Below are 20,869 nucleotides of genomic sequence, written 5' to 3'. Positions count from 1 at the left end.
GAAACCTGCAAATTAGAAAAAATAAACATAATTCACACAATGTAACATTTATATTTTTTGTTAATCAGTTCTTGATAATAGCTGGATTTTGTGCTACAGTGAAACAAGTTAAAGATTACTAGGTAGTAGATAAATGTTAGGCATGGACTTCTACCATCCTTTTGCAAACTAAAGGTTATGCTGCATGTTGAAACTATCTTACTCACTGGTGCTTCTTTGACTTGAGTGGACTATAACTTGAAATATGTCCTCAAAAGACAGTCTTGGGCAACTACAACACTATTCAGTAATTTTGTTATGTGAACAGACCTGGACTGTTGATGGAGAAGTTGCTTTTATCCTTTTCTTGCTCCTGAATGTTGGTTGTAAATCAGGGAGACTTTACTTAGCATTAACAGATATCTCTTCCTAGCAATTTTCATCCATCCAAAGTGAGCTGATTGGGAAACAGAATGATAAAGACACATTACTGGGAGTGGATGCACAAGTAAGACAGATAGCTTAAAGACTCTATGTAGTCTAATACTTCATTCTTTGGTCAATTAAGACTATACATTTCTTAGTGTAAACGTAAGTTTACAATATTTTTCCTGTAAAGGAATTCCAGTAAATCATTCTGGATAGTATGAATGATCACAGAATGGGAGTAATGCTAGTACTTTTTACTTTACTCTTACCTTGGAAGTGTTATCCTCAGACATATGTGATGCTTTTGCTGTCTCACAGTCTATATCAAACAACTACTTTCAGGTTTGCTCTCAGTTTCCAAGGCTGTCAGGTGATACATAAATATACAGACACATGAAAAGAGCATATTTTGCCCTTACCTGCAGGCAAATGTACTTGAATCATAATGCTGTAGGAAGAAAAACTGACAAATTTCTGTCAGAGCTTTCACTTGTAAAAGTTGGATAAAGTTTCTGCCTGGCTTAGTTGTCCTGACTTGAAGTAGTTTTGGAGTAGTAGAAAATTAAAATTAATGTTTACATTATGACATGCAAGACCATTTTTGACTAGCCTTCTGACATTTTTTTCTGTATGGGTTTTTTACAGAAGTATGTGTAGTGTGCCATGTGCATTATAGTCTAATCTTAGAGAGCAGAATTTTTTCCCTTCTAAAAATGAAAAGACTAAAGAACACAAAGTGCAATTCAGCTTTGCTTACCTAGATGTTTCTCTGTTGATGTGCTGTCTTTCTTCTCAAGCACCTTTCTTTTCTGAGGGGGAGGACAACAGAGGTGCTTCTGCTGTTCTGTTTTCCCTTCAAGGATTATTAGATTATTAACTTAAGGTTTAGATAAGAAAAAAAACTCTTTGACACTATGTTGACCTGATGTCTTTAGAACTTACTTTTGGATTACTGTAATAAGCAATGCTGCTGTCCCTTTTTAAGGACTGCGATAAAGAGCATGTAAAACCTTGGTTAGCAGTCTTTTTCTGTCGGATTTTTTCTTAATTTGGCTTTCCTGGTCTTTAACAGTCTTCCATGACTCGGGAGGAAAACATTTGAAAAGGAAATAGTTAACCTCATGGGCTCAGAGGAAGGCTTCCCTGACTGCAGCAGCTCTTGGACTAGCCCACTGATACCTGTCCATACCAGCAACAGTATGCATTAGGACATTGTGGTTGGTTGTGCTTATTTTCTCCAAAGAGTCATCCTGCTGCACTCTTTACAACATGTAATCCTTGGGAAGGAGTCCGTTTCCTCAGTGGGTTATGCCATCTTATGTATTCAGCTCTATTAGAATTTAGATTCTCTGCATGGTTTTATTTTCCAGATAAAATTCCCTGGGGACAAATGGGGAAAATGTTCTTATTGTTTGTTTGAATGTTTATTTTAGACTGCCATGAGCCTGCTCTCTTAATTCCCTTGTATCTGTATGCAGGGGAGTATAGAAGTCTCCTGCTTGTCTTACCTGTGAATGCTGAAAGCAGCTGATGAGCAATGGCTGACTTATGGATGTGTATTACTCAGGAGGCAGTTGTTTGCTAGAGGACTAGCTGGAGTCTTCTGGCAATGGGTAACCCAGGGTCAGCAACTCTGGAGGGAAGGAGCCCTTTAAAACTCATAAGTGCAGAGAGAAAGTTTATGCTATAGTTCAGGCTGTCTTCTAATTAAGTTTTCTTTAATTGCATTGAGACCCAAGTGCACATGTGTACATGTAGCTTAGATTTGGAGCTGTGTGAAGGCGCCTGATGGTGTCTTTAGAACTGCTGACAATTAAAAATGATGAATACTAGGATATTTTGTTCTAGCAAGAGGGTATATTTGCAGAAGCCTTGCTTATATGCAGATGGTGGGAAAATTTCTTCTATTCTAATAACTTGATAAGTAAGCAACTGTTAAAAATAATTTCTTGCTGATGCCTACGTCTAGTCTAAAAGAAATTGGAAGTAATTCTTTTAGCATAACTGATTCCATAGCACAATTTTTATTATGCTGCCTCTTCCTCTATTCTAAACGGTGTGAGGATTAAAAAAATAACTAAAAAAGAGGGGAGTAATCAAAGTATTATACTGTGAGAAATAGAGCCCAGAATCTTGTATCATACTGAAAACAGCAATTCTGTAGTTGTGGGTCAAGATCAGTACCTTGAAAAATGCATGCAATACTACTGTAAACTATTATCTGCATAGATTTGATCTCTCTTGATTTCTGAATGCCCTCATTTTAAAACTGTCAAATGAGACTGTGGCAATCATAGTTGAGGGATAGAAATGAAGTATTTGTACATAAAACAGGATGCTGCACGCTTTCCTGCTCTTGATGGTGCATTTTCCATTTGTGTTACAAGTAAGAAGAGTGATGTTTTTCATGAAGTTAATTGCAGTAAACAAAGGACTTTGAAGTTGTTCTTAGGATGTAGTAAAAACACGTTAGAATTCATACTTCTGATTTTAGAAGATCCTGGTAGTCTTCTAGGAAATGCCAGTAGATTCCTGCTAATTTAGGATGCTGATTCCTCTTAAATCAAGGACTCAGTGTCTCTTCCTTGGAGCTGGGAGTTTTTCTCTGGCAACCTAGTCTAGAGTATGTAGAATTGCTACTGCCCTGTTTCTTATCAACAAAGCCATCTTTAAAAATACTTTGGAGTGATTGTATCATCAGAAGGCCAGCTGGTTTTGGAAGCAGGGGAGAAAGCTTGTTCTTCACAAAGACTTACTGAAGAAATATACTAAATACTCAATATACTTACAAGCAGCATAACATCTTTTTGCACAAGACTCAAGGCCATTAAGCAGTTTCAGGTGTGCATAAAGCTGAAAAGCAGTACACTAGTTTCTAGGCTTTCTATGGCTTTGAGTCACTTTTTCTCCATGTGATGGGCTATCATTTAAACTTAGCAACACTGCTAGAAAGTACAATATGTGAGTACAAATAAGAGCAAGACATTTTTTCTGGAAGAAGTAATAGATTCTGGACTTTTTTCAATCTGCTAGTTTTTCTTACTCTTTCAACTTCATTGCAAAACTAGTCCCTTTTTTCCTATAATTTTAAAAGCTGAAAAGTCTATATGGGAGTTGAATGGTTATTTCAATTCACCTAGCAGACAGACATAGGATTAGTGTAGTCCTAAAATTAGAAATAGCAGTCATGTATGTCACTCATAATTACATAACCTTCATTGTTGGCAAATTTGGTAAGTTGTTACTGTGAATTTTCAGGATACATTTCCAGTTCTACAAACTTCTTTAGGACTCCCTAAACCTTAAGTATAAACTAATCAGGACTGTAAAGATTCCCAAAGTGCAATCAGAAACGAGTTGACGTGATTTGAAAATGTTTTATATCTTCATGGTTTAAAAAACCAACCTGTAGTGATCAAAATAAACCTATGAAAAAAGTACATCTAGATACTGGCCAAGTGATAATAGCAATTTCAATAAAGCAAACTTTTAGAAATAGCTTGCTGTGTTAGCATTACCATTGCAGATTTGAGTTTAGACTTAAAGAAACTTTATAAAAGTTTAACTCATTGGTTACTTATTTTCTTTTGTTTGAATTGGTGATATGTATTCCTTGTAATGAATCTCATTTGCCTGACATTATTTATGTATGTGTTATTTGTCTAAATTTACAGAGACAATTCTGAACAGTTTTTGTATTACTTCTAAAACCCATTGAAATTTAGGCATATTTTATTTCTATTTTTTCATCAATTTATTAATGGATAAGGGCTTATTTACAGAATTATTGCTTTTCAACACGCTGCAAGGTTTCACCTACTCACTATATCAATAAAAATATTGTGTAAGTTGTCAAAGTGGTTCACAGTATTTGATAAGATGTGTAAAGTCTTTATCTGTTATCTCTATTATTTTAAGATATATCCCAGGAACTTCCTTTTTAAAAGTTGAATTAAGTAATAGAATTAGTACACAACAGAAATAAGATAATAAAATGCTGTTGTGACTGAGACAATAAAATGCTGTTGCAGTTTTGACTTTGTCAAGAGACAAAGTGTAAAAATGAGAATTTATGAGCTAGAAGTGACCAGTTAATACTCACAATTAGGTTGCTTTGTCTTTTCTCTTGACCTTCATATTTTCATTTATTCAAATCCTATCATTCATTATTGAATTATAGTTCAAAGTTTTGTCTTCTCTGAGTCTACAGAACAAACTTTTTCCCATGGAAAAGTTTTTTGTTCTTCTATTGTGATAACCACAGACTTCGTTTTTGTATTTTAATTTAGAACTTGACTGGTTTTGTGATGTTGTGTATGGTTTGCTTAGCAACACTTGAGTACCTACAGGTAGCATATTCTTCCTTTTGTGCAGGGGTTTCATCTTTAAATGAACTTCAATTTCTAGTTTTTCCTCCTTTCTTGCATAATGATTAGGAGTTTGAGGGGTTTTAATACTGTTTAGTAGACATAATCTTGAGATCGTGTTTATGAGATGTTGACATAAATAACACAAATACAACCATGCAGCCATAACATTTTAAAACTTCTATTTTAAAAAAGACAACCTATATTTTCCTCAAAAAATGCTGATTTATAAATTTCATATGCTGTATATATTTCCTTGCTCAATTGAAAATATATAGTGTGATGAAGAGAGAACTAAAATGCACCTTGCTTGTCAACTGATGCATTGTCATTAGGGAACTTGTCAAAGGGTAAACTGAAAGCATCCTACATGTTTGATGTTACTGCTTACCAAAGCAGAAGTTGACTGCTGGCAAATTATTGTAGGTTTATGCTTCTCCTGTGCTTCCTTAATGCACATATTGCTGAATTTGTGTCCTGGGAAAGAAAGCTGTGCTCAAATACTTTGCCATTTAGTATTATAATCCGAAGCAGGAAATGTACTGAACCTAATCTGCAACATAAACTTATGATTGCTTTCACTTCATTTAATCACTACTGGATTTATTAGGAGAAAAAAATAATTTGATGTTTGGTATAAAAAGTTTTAAGTATACTTTTTATTTTTTCTTTCTTAAATCAAGCTTGTAGTTCAAGTAATTGTAAAATGTGAAATCCTTGGATAATCCTAGGAGAAAAAAAAGCATAAACACACTTAAATGGATTTTAACACAACGCATTTCTTGCCTAGTTTTGAAGCATCATGAACTCTCAGTGTTTCTACTGTCAAAAGATGGAGAAAGCAAGTACTAATATTCACAGCATTCATTTTAATTTCCATGCCTTAAGTCTGCAATCATCTTAGGAACACTTCAGACAGAAGTCAGTTTCCCACTGTTGAAATATCTTAAAAGATTCTATCTCTTAGTCTCAGTTTGCGTCTTGGATGGTTTTAGATGATGTAAACCATAAATGGTGCCCTTTGCTCGGCACTTGCTAAATCAAACACAATGGTCAAAGAAATTCCCTTTTCAGTTAGAACCAAAACCTGAAATATTTCTTCTTTCCATTGTTTGATGTGTTCATTGAAAGTGAACGTTGCAAAAACTGGTGCAGTAAATCCAGTGAGCGTATGCTTAAGGTAATAACAGCAAATATTAGCTTAATCTGCTAAAATAGTTATAAAAGCTTGTGTTCACAGTATCTGAAATTTGATGCTGCTGTTCTGACTTTATAGTTCCTGTAGGTTAGTAGTCTTCATTACCACATTCAGAACTTGGTTTTGATCCTTTGAGTTGCGAGATTGCAGACACAATTTTTCTTTTACCCTCAGTAAATGAGGGAAGCATGTCATATCACTGGAATCTGTGCAGCTGGATCACAGGTGTCTTCAGATACCTAATCTGCTTCACAAAAGTGTTGTATGTGAATCATTTAAAAGTCTGACTGGGCAGACGTAGTTTGTCAAATGTAATCCTGCTTTTAGTTGAAAAAACACACTGAGATATTTATCTTCAGACTCACTTAAATTGTTTTTTGGAGAGGGAGGGAGAATTTCAGAGAATAATTCAATTCCTACCTATTAAGTCAGCATATGTGTTTGAGACACTGAGAATGAAAGATTGGAAGGCAAGTATTTCCCCCTACCCGTGCTTTTGCTACTGCGTTCTTTTGGGATGAGTATTCTTTTAGTGTTGAATTATACTTCAGTGGTTTTCTATGGCTTCTTCAGTTGCCAGGAATTCCTTGAAGTCTCTTCTTCTTTCTTTGCAAGTTCTTACTTGAACCTTCTGTGTGATGCTTCTTTCAAGTAATCCTGTTCACTTATTCTTCAGGAATGTACCAATTATAGAGCCTCTGCAAAGAGCTGTACTCTTCAAGAAGACCATTCTTGTAATAAAAAGTACAGGCTATAGTGCTTTATGGTTAATTTTACAGAACTGAACTAGATGTGTATGTCTTGTTACAATGAATATACAGTGCTTCTTTTTTTTTTTCTTTTTATAAGTTCTAGCTAGAGTAGTTTAAAGGTCTTATTGTGCTGTTCTTCAGATTAAATAAAGAGAAGTGTGAGCAGAAATTAGTATAATCTCTGTCTCCACTTAAACACTTAGAAACTGGCTCAGTGTAAACATGTAAGCCTTGAGCAGCCTAATATATGCACTCAAAAAGTTAGTGACAGAAGATTAGCAGGCTTCAAATGTTAGAAATAATAAAAGAAACCAACTAGCTAACTAATTAGAAAAGGAGATCATGGGGTAGATTAGGATTACAGTAATTGGTTCAAAAAGGAAGGCTATATCTGTTTTACCTTCCCAAGATCAAGAAAATTAAAGTCAAGATGTAGGTAGCAGTCCCCCCAGTGGCATGCAGCCTATTCAGTTTGGTGCCGTGTGACATGTATGATTTTCTACATATAAGACATTTTATTTGGTCAGCCACAAATAGCACAACTCTAGAGAAAGAGAAATTCACTAGGAGGAATTGAGTCTCTTAAATGAGACCATGAGTAAAATATGAGACCTACTTTTTAACTGATGTGATAATATTCTCTTGGACCAAGAATGGTCCTGCAGTAAAGGAATTCTTTTAAGGGGAGAAAGACGTATGTATTGGTAGTTGGAAGTTTTCTTTCATCCTGTTATCATAAAACATATGCCTAACCTCTGGCCATTGTGAAGCCCCTTTGCTATACTTTATCTATTTAGATAAATGTCTTTCTTGGAGGAGCCTAAAACAAGGCACAGCCGCACATGCTGTCACAGAAGCTGTCTGCTGCTGAGTAGAATCAATTCTGTAAATTAAATGGGTCCTGCCATTTAGCTGTTGTTAGCCTTCACCACAAAGGCATGTCACTGCCAATGTTCTTAATATTGATTCAAAGGACCTAATTTTTTTCTGTGAAGCTGCTCTTGAGCCAAGTGGTCTTTTAGCATGTCCCCTTTCAAACAGTTTTTTCTAATGGGACTTTGCCTTAAGTGAACATCATGAAGTTCCCATCAGCCTTTTTTTTTCTTTCTATGAAGTCTCAGTGAGCAGTGGTCCAGCCCACTACTGAGCCCTCAGTTGCTTCCCTCAGTGTTACATCATTTGTGAACTTGCTGTGAGGCACTCTAGCACATTTTTGAGGTTGTTAATCAAGGCAGTTAACAGTACTGGCTCTATCATGGATCCCTGAGGAATGCTTATAATTGCTAGCTGCCAGTTGTAGTCCATATGACAGATCATCACCCCTTCAACCTAACAGTTCAGCCAATTTTACAGATACCTTACTTAACTTTCAATTTAGATCTCAAATATTTGGCAATAAGGAGATGAGAGACCATCTCAAATACCTTGCCAAATTCAAGGTATACACTCTTGCCTTCTGTCCCTTTATTTTTACAGAATTCACCTCTTACAGATACAGTGAGGTTGGTAACGGAAAATTTTTCCATGGTGAATGTGTGCTGGTTGTTTTTCAGTCACCTTGTTTATTAGGTGACTGGACATTATTTCCAGGATGATTTGTTCTGTGACTTTGCTAGGGAAAGAAGGAAGGCATATACTGGGTTTATGTAGTTTGTTTGTTTGGTTTTTTTTTTAGTTTAAGTAATATCAGAAGAGAGTGGACCAAGTAATTGACCTAGGGATATTCACTTACCAATAAGGAAACCATATAAAAATTAAGCAACAACTCAAAATATCTTCAACCCCTGAACACTAGAGCAAGCAGTACAGAAACATTGATTGGAGACTGTTAAGAAAGATATTGTAGCTGAAACTCACCTGAAATATTTGCTACAATTAAAAAAAATAAAATAAAATCATTCCAAATCCCCTGGCCCAAAAGAGTTTTAAGGAGCTCTCTCTAAGAGACTGCAGAATTTTTTATCGCCCTTTCATGGAAAAGGTCAGTATTTAAAACTTAAGATTGCATTGCTGAGAAACAGGTAGAGATAATAGAGACAAGACAAATGCAGGTGGGAAGCTGAGAAACTTAAAAAGACTCTTGAAGAGTGGTTTTCAAAGAGTGGTTTCAATCTATTACAGTAACGTTTTGCTTAAACAGAGAAAAAAAGAAGACAATAAATAAGTTCATAGGTTTGCTTAATGTAACAATGTAAAATGATACACTGGGTTTACAAGGCATAAAAAACCAATCTTTTCATTGGTCAGTATTTGGTATTGGATGATTGTTAAGGTATCTTTCAACCCAAACCATGCTGTGATTGTATGTTTCTATGCTACTGATGATTAGAAGATGCCAACAACTTGTATATGCTTTGCAGCAAATAGATCAAAGGCATTAGACCTATTTGAAGTATCTGTACACCAGTTATGAGGTGAAGTAGAGTAGTTACTTATAAGTATGTTGAGGCTAATATTCTTCACATACATGGGTGTGAAAAAACTGAAATATGAAATTACTCTAACCCTACTGTTAACAGCCAATGTGCCAGTGGACTGGCAGGTTGCTACTGTAGCTCCCATTTATGGAGTGGACTCCAGAGAAAGCTGCAGACCAGTGAGCCTGACTGCTTCCATAATTTGAAGATGTCAGTCAGGCTTTTGGAAAAAGGGAGAAAGTAAAAACAAAACAAAACCAAAAACAAAAAACCCCAAACAAAACAAAAAAAAACAACAAACAAACAACAACAAAAACACCAAATAAACCAAAAAACAAACAAACAAACAAAAAACAAACTAACCAATAAAAAGTATCTTAGAGAGAAGTACCACTAAGCCACTAAGCGCAGATCAACAGAGTTTTGTTGGGGAAGAATAAATGTGGCTCCTGTAAAGGGAAATCCTGTTTCATTAACCTGCTGAAATTGCAGACGGGTGACAGTAACTGTGTGGTAACAGTAACCCGATCTGTATTTTTTCAATTGCCTTTAATAAGGCTCCACATGAAAGGTTATAAAGAGGGTTTTTTTGGTGTGGGATTGAAGGAAAGATCTTTTTAGCAACTGGGAGCCAGCTAAAGCAGAAGAAATAAAGAGTAGTGCTTGTGTGCCACTTCCAGGGTGAAAAATTGGAATCACTGCAGAAACTGTTAGGCTTATACTCTTTCTTGAGTAGCATCTGCTTTTGCTTCTGTTGGAGACATAGTGCTACTGATGGTTAGACTTGGCACTGGGGTAACCCATTGCTAACATTCACACAAGCCAGTCATTGACTTGGGTGGGTTGAATCTTGTATTGCACATTGTAGTTTCTAGTTTTAGACTAAATTCTTCCATCTTAGATATATTATAACTTCAGTTGGAGTTTATTTTATTGATAAGTGAATTTATTTGGAGGCACTTTGGTTATTCTGACTGTAAACTTTCCCCTTAACTTATTAAATATGATTAGTTTACTTCTTCACATCTTTCATCAGCAGAAAGAAAAAAAAATATGTGTAGAAGTTTAGTCTTGAAAACCTTTTACAATCACTATTGCATGCGTTTCAATTAGTGTCTAGAGAGGCGGTGTATATGTTCATAAACATGTTCATTCAAAAATGTTTTCAGAGTGGAAAAGTAACTTGCTCAGAAGATAGAGGTTCAAGCAGGAAGCGTGTCATGTTGATTTCAGTCTTTAATGTTTTTTTCAAGGAAATGTTTTGCCGTTCAGTGTCAAAAACTAACATAAAAGCTGTGAAGAGTCAAGACAGTGTGGACACAAAAGCCACTGTATTCTGTGTAAATAGAAACTGATGACAACTCTTTTGGAGGATGAAAGAACAGCAAAGAGTCAACCAACCTATGAAGGCCAATGAGTGATCCCAAAATTAGCTAGATTTCTTATGTGTCATGCAAAGCAGGTTACTTTCACTTTTCATGTTTATAATTTTCTTTGTAATTCATATTTTACAGCTGAGTCAGAGGTGCATTTGACTTACAATGTGCTTTAATATACTGTGTATATCAAAAGACTTCCTGTTTTTAAGTCCTTTCCTTAGGTTAGCAAGTATTTTGGCGAGATTTTTTTTGTGCTTTATTTTGGAGGGCAAAGTAGGGTAAAGCATCCTTTGAAACAGTTGTACTACTGTTCAGAATACAACTGAAATAAGTGAGAACACTATAAGTCAAGCTTTCATAACAGAGCTAGAATAATGTATATTTGTGCATGTAATACATTTATATTTTAAGCACAAGCTGCCCATTAAATGACTGCTCTGTTCTGTGTGCTGTATGATCTTTGACTGAAACAGGCTGAGGTTTTATTGCTGAAATAGTGTACAACTATATAGATAGAGAATGTGTCAGAGAACACAAGTATAAATAAACAATTTAAATTAATGTCTTTCTTTCTAGCATTTCCCAATTTGACTTTGAAACTTTAGTATTGGTATCCTGGCAACTTTATTTGTATGTAATTTTATTAAATTGAAAAAAGAGTAATTCAATTTATTGTGCAGACCTTAGTTGGTTGATATTACAGAATAAACTATGGTAGCAATATAGTAGTCAGTCAGGGCTGGAAAATGGGAGGAATGATTCTGTTAATAAGTTTCTTGAATAGTTGCTAGATCATAAGATGTATCTTCACAAGTTTGGCTAGCAGTTTCCCCCGAGACAGAGTATTTGTCTACCTCTTAAAAGGATTCTGCCTCCTACTAGTCTTCTTTTAATCTCAAACATTTACTTGCCTAAGAAAGATGGGCTGAAACTTAGCATATGATACAATCAGCATTGTGTCTAAATATTGGAAATTCAGATGATTTACACATTTTAAAAAGCTGTTGTGCAAAGAACTCCTTATGTTTGAAGTAATGCTAAGTGTTGTCAAATTAGAACTAATTCCTGTGTGTTGTCAACTTTATTCCCAGTAATACAGTGGTGTGGGTTAGATTTAATTTAATGATTTTAGTGGCATCTGTGTGATTGTACCTATTGTTTTATTTCCTCTTTTGTAGACTGAATCCTGAAGAAGAATTGGATCAGATAAAAATACACCTATCTGTGACTAAGTTTACAATACAGGAACTATGCTTACAGCAAAAAAGGAAATGTATAGTATTTTATATCTGTATATGTAGCTGTAGTGGGTTGAGCCTGGCTGGATGCCAGGCATCCACCGAAGCCTCTCCATCACTTTCCTCCACATCTGGACAGGGAGGAGAAAATATAATGAAGGGTTCATGGGCTGAGATAAGGATAGAGGTCGATCACTCACCAAGCACTTGTCATGGGCAGAACAGACTCAGCTTTAGAGTATTAATTGAATTTATTACTAAAAAATCAAAGGAGAAGTAAAAACAAATATTTCAAACACCTTCCTCTCATGCTTCCCTCTTCCCTCTTTCTCAACCTTCTCCCCCACAGCAGCCCACCAAGACAGTGAATGAGAGTTATGGTCTGTTCATCACATGTTGTTTCTCCCACTGCTCAGGAAGGGGACTCCTTCCCCTGCTCCAGCATGGGGTCCCTCCCACAGGAGAGACTTCTCCATGAAATTCTCCAGTGTGTGTCCATCCCATGGGCAGCAGGCCTCCACAAACTGCTGCAAGGTGACTCACTCTTCCATGGGCTGCAATCCTCCAAGGACAGGCTGCTCCAGCGTAGGTCCCCCTTGGGACCACAAGTCCTACCAGGAAATCTGTGCCAGTGTGGGCTCCTCACTCCCCAGGTCTGCAGGTCCCTGCCAGGAGCCTGCTCCAGCACAGGCTTCCCACGGGGGTCACAGCCTCATCTCAGCCATGCACCTGCTCTGGACTGGGTCTCTTCCATAGGCTTCAGGTGGATCTCTTCATCCCTGTGATCCTCCATGGGCTGCAGCTGCTTCACCATGGTCTGCACCCTGGAGTGCAGAGGAATCTCAGCTCCAGCAGCTGGAGCACCTCCTGTCCCACCTTCTGCACTGACCTTGGTGTCTGCAGAGCTGTTCCTCTCATATATTCTCTCTCTGCTCTTCTCTCACTACAGTTACATCTGCAATCGCTTTTCTCCTTCTTAAATATGTTACTGAGTTACTGTCAACTCTGACTGGCCCAGCCTTGGTCAGCAGTGGGTCCATCTTGAAGCTGCCAGGGATTGTCTCTGTTGGATATCAAAGAACGTTCTGGTAGCTTCTCCCAGAAGCCACTCCTGTAGGCTCTCCTACTACCAAAACCTGGCTATCAATCCCAGTACAGTAGTCTGTCAGAATGCTAATTATTTGTGTAAAGCTACTTTCTCCCCAAAGATGCACTTCTTTTTTATGAATGTATTTTTTGTAATCATACAGCCATACACGTGTTTTGAAGGGATCTTTACTTGTAAGTTGTCCACACATCAATTAAGTCAATGATAATTTATATGAATATATACACACTAATAGATTTGCAACTAATGCTCATATCCTATATATTTATGAAATATAGTGATATATAAATTTCATGCTTATTCAAACAACTGTTTTAATTTTAGTCTCACAAAGTATGTGAATTTGTAATTAAATCAAATTGGTGACATTGTAAGAATTCATCGTATCTTCTTTTATATCTTTATAATCTTTACAGTAGTTAATGCTTCTGTGAAAATGAATCTTTGTCAGTCAGATAGGTAATATATTGCTACTGCCTCTCCATCACTCCTCTGATTCTTTGCATTATTAGCTGTTCCTGAATGGTCTGGGAGAAATATTCAAGAGTGCATAATTACAGTCCAGCTGGGTATTGCATCTGTTGTGAATTCTTTATGCACAGTATTGCACAAAGAAAGTAAGTAGGAGACTTGGAGGTGTACTGTACACATTCTTAGCAATAAAGCCTTAGTATTCTTTATTGTAGTTTCTTCTGGGTGGCTTTTTCTCTTTTTTGTGATAATGTGAATTAGATTGAATTTAAAAATACAGGGGTTACAGGGGTTTTCCTTAATTTTAAAACTGAGTGGAAATATCAAGCTGCTGAAAACTGAAAGTTATCTTTTCTTTTATGTTACTTCTTATGTTTTGTGTTCATAGTCACAGAATTGAGAGTTTGAAAGTTTGAACACTGACTTTAAAAATCTTTTTTTTTTTTCCTTTTTTCCAATTCAGTTAGTCTTTGCAAAGAGAGAAGGGGAAAGATTAATAGGAGAAGGAATTAAGGGCCTGCTGAGCAATATCTAGGTTTTCCAAAAACCAGTCAGATCTCCAGAACTGCCAGTTCTTGACAGTGCTTTAACAATTAGTATTTCCTTCCTTCTTTTTTTGTTATCTTTTCAGGTTAAAATATGCTCTTTTAAAAGTTTGTGGGGTTTTGGTTTGGTAATTAGTATAAGAATTATCTATTTTTTGGGGGGACTGAGAAAAATATTTAAATTATTAATGGGGTGTTCTAGGCACTATTTACCTTTTCCAATCTGTATTGTTATGGGTGTCATCTAAATGGAAAGGAAATGTCTGGTAAGATTCAAGTCCAAAGGTATGTATTAAGCAACACTTCCATGTTAGCACAGAAGACTTGAGATAACTCTAGATGTTTCCAAATTTCTACAAACTGAAATGTGAAGAAGTAGTTGCTCACAAGGTCTCTAAAAAGTAATTTCCTTATTGTTCCCCTTGAAAATCGAAGGGAATTGCAGTCATGACACTTGTATTGTTTGAGATTTTTTAGAAGGTTGCATGATGACTGAAGCTGGATGTCCATCTTTGAACATAAATGGGTATAATGTAATAAATCCATACACATGTGTTCAGAAAGTGCATGCACCCTCTGTCTTAAAAAGGGTGTTAAATGCCTTCTTCCTAAATAAAAATACAATCTCATGTCTGTTATCAATAATTTGCTGGGAGTCCAAGCTTGATATGTTCTAAATACACTTTGTTTATAATCTCAGTATGTTTCATTTTATAAAAGGAAACCTGACATCAGTTTCCTCATTTTATCAAAGACTTTGGAATTCACTTTCACCTTAGCAGATAGGTACCTGTTTTCATCAGGCATTCTAATATCAAAGAATGAAATCTGTAAAAAGAGACTGAGATTTCCTGTATTAGAATTGTCTATCTTTATTGGGTATCAGTTGTGTTTGTCAGGAAGAAGTAATGGATAGTTTTTGTTGTTCTTCCATGTAACTTTTCAAATCCTGTTGGTCAAAGAGAAGTGGGTCAAGGGAAAAGGAAGCTCTGTTCCTGCCATTCTTATTCTGTTGTCCAGTTGTTTTCTAGTTGTTATCAAATCCAAATACACTGTTCATGGTATTCATGTCATTATTTGTTTATGAAGGTAAAGAATGTGTTGGCAGTTAATCATGCCATTTTCTCCGAAAGTAGGATAGTGGATCCATCAAATCCTGTTCAGAAAATGGCAAATGCCTTCTTAAAAGGCAGTAAGTAAACTGTTGACCTGCTGTTTCTCCAAGGATGCAGTTTGAGGGCTTCTTTCATTATGAGACTCCTGAATATGCTGTGTCGTCTGTATATATACATGGGAGTGGCATTCCCTTCTGGTCTGCACCTTGGTGTTTTCCACTAGAAGTTTCTTTCCACCCAGTATCATGGGTGCCTACCACTGAAGTTAGTAACACAGTGGCTTTTTGCACCATGGCACCTTGTTTCTGTCAGAGATATCCTTCACCTGGAGTGTACTGCAGGCAAAAATGTCATTCCTTTGATGGTTTGTATAGGTTCTTTGTAAATGACTATTACAGTATTGTATTCTTTTTTTTTTTTTTAAGGTTGTTTTTTCTTTGTGTAGGTAGGCTTTCTGCAAACACTAACGGTGAACTATAATTTCATGGTTCGAGTACGATTTTGGCAGCAGTGTTGAACTAACTCATCGTCAGATTTAGTGACTATTAATTAGGAATTAAGTTTCACATTCTAAAGCTGACAGTTAACTATGTTTCCTCAGTGGGATGTAAGTGTGCGTATGTAAGACCATGGTAATTTGATGACTGAAGGTAGTGGGGTTTATGACTTGGGGGTCTACTCCTTGAGGAAGAAGATGTTATTTTTTTATGTAGAAGTATGACAGGTAGAGCACGTCTTGCTGGGTAGACTGATGTGATGTATCTTTCTGCTGTCCTAGACAGACAGTTACAGGTGATGGTGTTTCACTGCCTCCCTAACCAATTCCTATGTACAATTACATAACAATTAGAAGGGAGGAGGGGAGAAGGGGCTTGAATGGGCCATATATTTTCTCTTCAATAAAAGGGTTATATTTCAATGACCTTTGGCTACGCTTCAATTTTTGTTGCTTCTGTCTTCTTTGATAATACTAAACATGTATAGTCTTTTCTATCCATTTTGCAGTAGTGTTATTATCTGCATATAATATGTTTATTTATAGAGTTTTAAATTGCATTTTAATACATCCACATAATAAACATAACACCTTGTGTGCTTTGATCAGTTTCTTTGACTATGGGAAATAATTTTTCTTTTCAGTGGAGTACAGTAAATGCTGATATAAAAGCTACAACAGGCATTCAAATGAGTGAATATTTAGAAAAAGATGAAAAGCATGTTCATATTATCTTTGTGTGTTACTTAAAGAATGTTCTAAATGTATGCAGTACCACTGTGCTGGGGGACTGTAGTCTGAAGTAACATGGGAACTAACATATTAATATCAAGGTAAAGGTACATATTCCCTAGATGCATAGTTTTACCTTTTTCAGCTTTTATTATCTTTAGAATAGTGTTCCATTTATTTCATGAATACAGAAGTATTAATTGGCCATGACATGTTCCAAAGACAAAAGAAAGGTCTAATTCACTCTAACAAACTTGTTAGTCACTGTTTATATCAAGAGGATTGTGAATCTACAGAGAGTAACACTGTTTTCTTCTACACTTGCTTTGTTTATAAATCAAAAGTTTGTAAGTGACCTGCAGTGTCTGCTTGTAGTTTGAAATGTTGCTTCTAAAGCAGACCTCCACCATCTAACACAGATATTTATCCCTTAAGATTAATTCTTTAAGTTCATTTGGGGGAAAGAAGGACCAAAAAAGAAATACTAATATTGTGGTGCTTTTAGAGTATTGGGATTTTTTTGTTCTGAAATGCAATATTTCATATTCTAAGATGAAATCCTTCTGAGGTGTGTAATTGCTCATTTCGGTGAGCAGTGGGCAATTTGTGAATGCTAAGCTCTTGATTTCTGACTGACCATATGTATTGGTATTTCTAAACATATTTTTAAGAATAAGTCTAACTTTTAACTTGGGATTTTTAGTATTTAAATTGTATAGCTGTCTCTGGCAGTGATGCTTAGATTCATGTTGGCTGTCATTAGTTGTATCAATTTCTAATTGTTATGATTTCATGCTGTTTCAGTTGGATGTTTTGTGTGTTTTATGTAGTGAAGTACATGATCTTTAACTTAACAAAAAACAGGGTTTAAAGTTTTCATCCATCCTAATTCAGTTACTGTTTGCTTTGTTCACCAATCACTCTGATCCTCCTAGCAGGGGACAAGACCTAGAGAACAAAACCGATAGTGACTGCGTAGATAAAACGGCAAAGAAATCTGCTTTTAAGGCATAGAGGGAATAGTCTGTAAAAGAATAAAAATTGGAATGAAAGTACAGAGTCTTTAACCTGCAGATCTATTGTACCTTTGAAAAGCTGGTACTCTGAAAAAACATACTGTGATGCTAGATAGATTCATAATTATGTGACAGAACACTTTGAAGAGAGGTCACTTTAGAAACTGACCAAAAAGCTTGTCAAGAAAGTAGACCATATTATAAATAATTACAGAAGTAAAGAATGCATTTCCTTAAAATGTCTACAGATTGTTTTAATGAAATACTAGGTGTCATCATGTATTTTATTTATTGTGTGATAGAGATATGTTATTTATTTTCTGATAGAGCCGCTTTTTAAACTTGGTGAAGACGATGGGGTCAAGGGTAATACTCCAAAGAGGTATATGAGAGAAGTTTCACATGAGATGTTGCAGAAGGTAAGATACCAATGCAAACAAACAGATCTAAATTTTAGTATAATAACATATGTATGTATGTATAAATGTTCGTACTCATGAATTTAAGCCATCATTTTCCTTCCTAATTTAAAAGTACTGCATTCCTGAATTTTGCTCAGAACTTAATTCTAGGGAAATAGCTGTGAATGTGTCATGCAAGAAAAATGTGGGTAATGTCAGAGAAAATAAAAAGAGTTTTCAGGGGTGTAATGCTAAAAGCTAACAGATTATCTAAATTGTAAGTAACATACACTTAGCATTAAACCCCTTAACTTTGGGAACTTTAATTTTTTTGCTGGGTATTTAACTTCAGATGATATCAGGTGTTAATCTCCACAGAGCTCCTCTACAGAATAGAATTAATGCATTATAGTGATAAATCCACCCTTTGTTGTATTTAAATTTTAGCACGATGTTTCATGTGCATATATTTTCTATGTGTGTGGGTCTATTGCTCTCTTTACAAGATAGTACCATATACATATAGTGTTCTCTAGCTTAACAAATAATGATAAGTATTTTATCTTCACTGCTTAAAATTCTACAGGATTGCCTCATACAGTAACAAGATGTTCTTAACTAGTTGGTATTTGTATTGATATTTGTAATATACACAAGTAGTTTAGTATGTTAACAGGTGTTCACTTAAGAGGGCTCACTTGTATTTTACCATATGCTTTGTTTGCTTGCAAAGAAAAGGTATCCTTCAAATAGTATCATGCCTTTTGTTTGTCATTTTGTAAAACTATATGTTTAATTACTTATAAATCTTTAAAAGCATGCTTAAATTGAATAAACACAAATCTATGACTTCTAATGTCAGTTCAGGTATGTCTATTTATTTTTTATCTGTGAATTAACTTGTAGGAAGTATGGTAATTTACAGCAGATGATGTGATTGCATATACTTGTAACACTTGCCATATGGTCAGGCAATGAAGGCTGTCATCTCGTTATTACTGAATGACAAACATCATGTTAAAATAATAACACACAGAATAGGAAGTGCTCACATTCATTTATCTTAAGGTAGAGTGAGTAATTGAAATAATATGAATGCTACCATCTGAAATGTCACAGTTTATGCTTGCTTATCATCTATATTTCAGATCTATAATTTTGTTTGCCAGGTACTACATAATTTTCATCTCTATGGATATACAGTGTTATGATGGTACCTTAGGGATAGGTGTAGAAGCTATTCATTGTTTATTTCCTTCCAGCTGTCATACATGACTTTAAGTGCTACTGATTGCAAAAGGTTGCTTTAAAGAACTGAGAAAACGGTAGCAGAATCTCCGTTTAGGAAGATGATCGAAGAAAGATATTGGTCTAACACATTGTCATTGGGGTGGAAAGTGCAAACTGTGATTTTTATCCCTTTGCTTCACTAAAGCATTTGAAAAAAATAATCTCTTGTATTTCTAATTTCACTCAATAACTTTATGTAGCCATAATATGTTGTCTCTTCATATTAAAGATTTACTGTCAAACTCACAATTCAGTATCCAATTCACAAATGCATATGAAGTTTGAGCAGCTCTTGTCCTAATTTGCCCTGTACATCAAGAGCTCTCATTTGTCTGAATCTTATCTGTAGTACCCACTTTGTGAAGCATTTCATAAATTTTAAATTAGTTTAAAAGCATTGATAAAATGTTGTTGTAAAAGCCTATATATAGAAACTTACAGAAATAGTATGATTTCAATATTTTCAGTGTCAAAAATAGTTCTGACATTTTGTATTGCTACAAATACTGGGAATTGGCCAGTATTTTACAAGGTTGGGAGTTCAAGTTAGCCATGCACATGCTAGTATAACACATCCTGGAAAAACAATCTTTCCTAACAATGCATGGAGAAACCTAGAATCCCTGCCACTTCCCGTAGTGAAAGAGTCAGGATTGAGCTTGTACAAAACCAGCCAGAAATATTTCTCCAAGTATTATAGTAAGTGGTTAGTAAGGAAAAAACTTTCTCTGATGCCCTTTTCAGGCTTCTGGGGATATCTCATAGACTAAATAATAATTTTTGTACCTGCTAAAATTAAAATTGCCCCTTATTTCTGGAAATTTTCCTTTATGTGGCTATTCCAGAACATCATAGAGATTCAGTTTATTGTTAATGGATTTAAATAACCATAAACTTCAAAGGAAGCAAAACATAGGAAGCAAAACATAGGAAGCATGCTTCTTCAAAATTTATGTGACAAACTTGTAAAATTAATCTCCTAATTGACATATTGTAGATTTTCCCTTTCTGTGAATATAAAACATATACTAGCTTCCATATTTTAAAGGTGCTGAGTTTCTGATACCTCTTCCTAGGATTTGTTTGGGGATTTTTTAAAGACCAAATAAATATTTTATTTCTGTATTTGCGACACTTGAAAGAACTTGTTGCTTCAGATAGCTAGTGAAAAATTGTCCATATTTCAAAGCAGTAATCCTTCTGAATTTTTTTTTTATTCAATTAGTATGTATAACCAAATTAGTAATGAGCTCAAGATGCATCAGGAAGATTCATTAGCATGGCATACTTAAACTTCTGTGTCATTTTGCCTGGAATTTTAAGTTCTTTCACCATCTGCCCTTTGTTCAACAGCTGTATTATTGCAGCTAAAACGTTTTCATCTGCGCCACATTAAAATTACTTTTAAATTAAGGACTACAGATAGCTTTTGTCTTTACTCTTCATGTGATATTGTTGTTATATAATAAATGTATCTGAAAACTTAGTTCGGGGTTTTTCAAGACAGACTGAAATACTGTGAATGCTAAAATTGCTTTTTTTATGTACTACTAGAAAGAAGATCCAATGCTATTGAAGGGGAATTAAAGAAACAGAAAGAAGTAAACAAAGACTTACTGAATGAGAAAATTTACTTGGAAGAATCTTTATAAGTGCAAAAGGAAGATGCAGACGCACAAAAAAGAGAGCTGGAAACTACTTAAGAGGATTTATGAAGTACAAAAAGAAAAAGCAGAACTTCAGTTCGTGATTGATGAGAAGGAAAAAGAAGCTGCCTCTTTGAAGAGGCAAGTGACAGAAGCTAACAGGTTGAGAAATGAAAGTGAAGATTTGCTGAGTCAAGTGCAGGAGCAGAAGTGTTTGCTGGATAAAGCCAAAGCAGTGGCAATCTCTGGGCAATATAATTGCAAGATAACAGGCACCAAGGTTAAATTAA

The 20,869-nt window shown here is 35.4% G+C and overlaps 1 protein-coding gene across 1 annotated transcript in view; it reads left to right on the top strand.

Moving 5' to 3' along the window:
• The window catches only part of CNTLN (centlein), a 168,571-nt gene that overhangs the window by 84,111 nt on the left and 63,591 nt on the right, over positions 1 to 20,869 (top strand). Inside the window, 5 exon segments of the mRNA XM_066338871.1 lie at positions 11,700 to 11,799; positions 14,973 to 15,075; positions 17,570 to 17,670; positions 20,484 to 20,632; positions 20,634 to 20,869. Of these exon segments, the coding sequence (XP_066194968.1) occupies positions 11,700 to 11,799; positions 14,973 to 15,075; positions 17,570 to 17,670; positions 20,484 to 20,632; positions 20,634 to 20,869 (689 nt within the window).

This window comes from Sylvia atricapilla, chromosome Z, assembly GCF_009819655.1.
Source record: "Sylvia atricapilla isolate bSylAtr1 chromosome Z, bSylAtr1.pri, whole genome shotgun sequence".
NCBI lineage: Eukaryota > Metazoa > Chordata > Aves > Passeriformes > Sylviidae > Sylvia > Sylvia atricapilla.
The sequence above is the reverse complement of the archived record's forward strand: the minus strand, read 5'-3'. Positions and strand labels throughout refer to the sequence as shown.